The sequence below is a fragment of the Peromyscus leucopus genome, chromosome 20 (genome assembly GCF_004664715.2).
Source record: "Peromyscus leucopus breed LL Stock chromosome 20, UCI_PerLeu_2.1, whole genome shotgun sequence".
Lineage (NCBI taxonomy): Eukaryota > Metazoa > Chordata > Mammalia > Rodentia > Cricetidae > Peromyscus > Peromyscus leucopus.
This window is the reverse complement of record NC_051080.1, coordinates 5,888,906-5,893,925: the sequence shown is the minus strand read 5'-3', so window position 1 is coordinate 5,893,925 and position 5,020 is coordinate 5,888,906. Positions and strand designations below refer to the sequence as shown.

Below are 5,020 nucleotides of genomic sequence, written 5' to 3'. Positions count from 1 at the left end.
TCTGTCTCTTCTTCTTTTTTTTTTTTTTTTTTTCAAGACAGGATTTTTCTGTGTAGCTTTGCGCCTTTCCTGGATCTCGCTCTGTAGACCAGGCTGGCCTCGAAAAAGTATATGTTTGGATATAAACATACATCTATAACTTTTTTTTAAGATTTATTTATTTATTATGTATACAGCATGTATGACCAGAAGAGGGCACCAGATCTCATTACAAATGGTTGTGAGCCACCATGTGGTTGCTGGGAATTGAACTCAGGACCTCTGGAAGAGTCTCTTCTTAATTTATAAAATAAGTTTCTTTGCATTGCACATCTGCCCCCGAAAGTGTGTTACCAAGGCACAGGGGGCACAGAGGTCTTTGTGCTCACAGACATGCACTAGGAGAACCTGGAATGTTAAGCACACGGGGTTTTTCCTTCAAAGGAAGGAACGCAAAACTTGTTTTCCACCCAGAATGCTGGAATGAACTTGCTCTCCAGCCTGGTGACCTTGGTGCAATCTGCGGCCAGGGACTTTCAGGCACTGGACCGTCCTCCAGATGTTGCTAGAAAACTCGTTTTTCTCAGTCAATCTATAGAATCTATCCTTATGAAAAGTGTCACATGCATTTTACAAAGAGTTTTGATATCGTCACGTCTGATCGGTATTTAGCTTTGTTCCTCAGAGATCTAGGTATGTGTTGTTGTATATGCAGGGTTCAGTTATTCACCACAAGAATAGTTTTCACCAGATTGTGCTATGTTTAAATATGCCTAATAAACAACTTGGGGTCCGACTCCGGACGTCTGAACCAGCGTTGATCACTGATACACATTGTGCTCAACTGCCTTCTTGTCCTCTCCCCCAGATTGTCTCTCTGCCGCCCATGCAGGTCACAGAGATGTTCCCTTCCCCAAACTAAGGGAAGTCAGAGAAGATCCATCTGTGCTGAAATATATGGACACAAGAAATTTCATCTTGAGTCTAGTGCTAAGGTGGCTGTGAATCTCATTCCCGGAGTCTGGCAGAGATGATGAGGCCCAGGAAAGGGGTTACCTCTCCACTCTCCAGTGGAGGGAACTCTCTAGGTATCTCTCTCCTAGACAGACTCTGCCTGGGCCAGGTTGCCTCTCCCAAGAGCCCTCCCCATGGCCCCCTTCATTTCCTTGTTGCGGAAGCTGTAGATGATGGGGTTGCACATGGGGGTGATGATGGTGTAGAGGAGAGAGAAAGGTTTGTCTTTGTCAGGTCCATGTGTACTGCGGGGGTTCATGTAAGAGAACATGGCTGAGGTGTAGAAAAAGATGACCACAGTCAGGTGAGAGGCACAAGTAGAAAAGGTCTTCCCCCTGCCTGAGGAGGAGGCTCTGCTGAGGATGGAGGTCAGGATGCGGGCATAGGAGGTGACAATGAGCACCATGGGGCTGAGCAGCACCACAATGGCATCAAGAAAGATCAACTTCATGCTGAACTGAGGGTCCCCACAGGAGAGGGCAATCACTATGGGGGCCTCACAGAAGAAGTTTTCTATGTGGTTGTCTTTGCAGAAGGGATTCCGGAATGACATGTACTCAAGAAAGATGCCATTGACCATCCCAAAGATCCAGGAAGAACACACCAGCCTGACACACACCTGCTGGCTCATGATCTGGGCATAGTTGAGTGGGTGGCAGATTGCAACATAACGGTCATAGGCCATGAAAGCCAAGAGGATGCACTCGGCCACACCCACTAGAAAGACCAAGTACATCTGGGTCATACAGGAGGCAAGGGAGACCGTGTGGTCCTTGGTCACCAGATGGATCAACATCTGTGGGATGGTGGTGGTGATGAAGCAGATGTCCAGGAAAGACAGGTGTCCAAGGAAGAAGTACATGGGGCTGTTGAGCCTGGGGTCAGTCCAGGTGATGAAGATGATGAGGCCATTCATGGCCATGGCGAGGCTGTAGAGAGCCAGGAAGAGGCTGAAGAGCAAAGCTCGTGTGGAAGGGGAGCTCTGCTCGAAGCCCACGAGGATGAACTCGGTCACTGTGCTGCTGCTGTTCCTCAGGTCTGCTGTCTGGGGCCTGTTGGAGGAGGGGCGGGGGCAGGAAAAGCATAAAGGACACAGTTGTGTGGAAGGTGAGATGTTCCCCTGGACCCAGAAGCCCAGCAAGAGGCTTTCCCTGGTGATTAAGTCTGGGAACTTAGTAATCTTTGATGAGAAAATGCCAGGGTCACCAGAGGCTCCCTACATAAATTCTAGTTTTAGAAGCCAAGGAAGCGATGGTTCCCCTTTAGTCTGGATCGCTGAGATGCTCTGTGAGATGGTGCATGTGGTCCAGGTCCTTCAACATCAAAGGACTGCTTATGGCCAGAGGGGAAAAGAATAAAATAGCTATGCCTGGGGCTCATGTCAGATGAGGGAAGTTAAGAGCTTGAGGGATGGAGTGTGTGATGGTGATGGCAATTAGTTTGTTAAAGGCCATTAGTATGAAACACACGAGAGAGTGTTCTCTAGAGGAACACTATATTCTGTCTTTGCAGACTTAATTTATGGGATGAAAGGCTTGGACTTTTAAAGCACAGGAGTCAAATCACTCAGATGACAGTGCCTAGTAGTCATTTCTCGATCATTCCAGTGATCCATGCTTTCCCTGACTCATTCTCCTTACTCTCACAAGGAAAAGGGGCCTGGCTGGAGAAGGAGCTTCCTTAGTAGGTGGCATCCTTTCTCTACAGTCAGAGGTACACACCACTGGGCAGAAAGCATTCAACCACTCCCCCGAGAATGGGGAATGAATGAGCAGGGCTCATAGATGTCAGCCTTTCTAGAACTGGACCTGTAGGGAACTGTGCTCACCCTTGACCCTGTGAGTACACAGTGTTTACCTTACATCTTTAGGGAGGTAGTATTCACAATCTGTATGCTCTTTTTCTCATTACTGTAACATTCAGGAAAGCACCATGTTCAGATCAAATCTCTTGTACTTTCATCTTGTTTGGATTTAAGACATATCAGATCCTGCTGAACGGTGGTGGCGCACGCCTTTAAATCCAGCACTCAGGAGGCAGAGGCAGGCAGATCTCTGAGTTCAAGGCAAGCCTGGTCTACAGAGTGAGTTCCTGGGCAGCTAAGGCTACACAGAAACCCTGTCTCAAAAAATAAAAAACAAAAACAAACAAACAAAATGCGTATCAGCTCCTTTCTACTTAACACATGTTTCAGATGGCGGTTGAATGCCTGCTAAACTCATGTTCTTCAGCATCTCCTTTCACCTTTCTTCGTTCAGTCTCTTTTTGGTACACTTTCATTTTGCCTTTTTTTTTTTTTTTTTTTTTTTTTTTTTTTTTTTGGTTTTTCGACAGGGTTTCTCTGTGTAGCTTTGCACCTTTCCTGGATTTCGCTGTGTAGACTAGGCTGGCCTCGAACTCACAGAGATCCACCTGCCTCTGCCTCCCGAGTGCTGGGATTAAAGGCGTGCGCCACCACTGCCCGGTCCTCATTTTGCCTTCTATGTGATCTACTACTTTCATGTTCCCAACTCCTACTAATTCTTACTCCTTTCTCTTCCTGCCCCCATCTTTACTGATTACCTACCTTTCAGCTCTCTAAGTCGGACTGAGCTCTCTTATCTTTCAAGTTCTCAAATCTCCTTCCTACCTTGTGGAGGCTCCCTACCCTGTTGGCCCCTCCTTGAAGCAGCAGACTCCCTCTAAGTGAGGTTTCTTGGTCGATCAAGGCATCACCTGGGCCTGTTCCTATCATCTTCATGTTGGAAAGTTCTGGTGCCTAGGACTACTCTGGTGGTTTGGAAAGGGAAGGGAAGGTGAGGACACAGTTTAGTACGGGTCCACAATCCTGCACTCAGCAGACATGTTGGGACTAAGTTAGTGAATGGTTGGGCAACATCAGTTGTCAGTGAGCTACAATCCATAGAATTCTTGGACTTGGCCAAGAAGAAGTTGGAATTTAACTCGAGGATGCACTGAACCCCACTGCAGGACAAATGCTTGCCTGTAGTTCACTGAGAAGAAATATGTTGGATGTTGGGAAGCAAACCACACCTACCTCATCCCGTGGCTCTGCTGCTCAGGCTTTGTCACTGAATCACTGTCCCTAGTGACAGAGATGGCGTGGGGTTTGAGGAGGAGCCGCTCCAGGGAGGATGGTCTGAGCTGGTGGGCCACTCTGGAAGACAGCGGTGTCTGGTGACCTTTGCAGTTCTTTGACATCAATGCTATTGTAGACAAATGTCTTCTTAAGCACTGTTACCACACTGCAGGTGTGGAGCACACTACAGAGCAGGGGGAGCTGCCTGCCTCACATTGCCGTTTGGTAATGCACACTCTCATCTGCCTGCTTGTCAGTGTGTGTGTGTGTGTGTGTGTGTGTGTGTGTGTGTGTGTGTGTGTGTGTGTGTGTTTTCAAGACAGAATTTCTCTGTGTAACAGCCCTGACTGTCCTGGAACTTTCTTTGTAGATCAGGCTAGCCTCGAACTCATAGAGTTCTGCCTGCTTATGCCTCCCAAGTGCTGTGATTAAAGGCCTGCACCATCACCACCCCACCAGATTGTATATTTTGAACTTCTTGCATTTTACAATTTTTGTGTTCATGATTATGATTTCTCTGGAAGCAAGATGAGAAGAGCATCATAATAGTGACTTGCAGACTATACAGAGAAAAAAACACTACCCTCAACTCCACTGGTTCTTATTTAAAGACCAAAGGGTCTTTGATCTTGGCAAATTAGCAACAATTTAAAAAATAGTTTATGTGTATCAAGACATTTGAGCCTCTATTTTATTACCTTTATGAGATAATTTAATCCAATTGAAGAGTCATGGGTAATTTAGTTTGGGCAATGAAATCATGCATAGTTTCCAGCAGAAAGAAACAGAGAAAGAATTTTCTGTAAATCTCGTGTTGTCATAGTTGACTTACTGACCCACTGTTCTGACCCATCTCAGAACCATCTACAAGCAAATTAGAAACTTCCCAAAGGCCCAAGAACCTCTGAAAAGAGCAATTATTTGTACTAGGTAATCAGTCATGTGAGT

The 5,020-nt window shown here is 46.4% G+C and overlaps 1 protein-coding gene across 1 annotated transcript; it reads right to left on the bottom strand.

Annotated features, from left to right (window-relative positions):
* Nucleotides 1-406: 406 nt before the first annotated feature.
* Nucleotides 407-3,733, bottom strand: LOC114708552 (olfactory receptor 10AD1-like). Its single transcript, XM_028891905.2, has 2 exons — nt 3,641-3,733; nt 407-2,173 (listed from the first exon to the last, which is right to left on the bottom strand). Exons 1-2 carry the CDS (start codon nt 3,731-3,733, stop codon nt 1,079-1,081), a joined length of 1,188 nt encoding a protein of 395 aa, XP_028747738.1. The 3' UTR covers nt 407-1,078.
* Between the last annotated feature and the right edge of the window lie 1,287 nt (nt 3,734-5,020).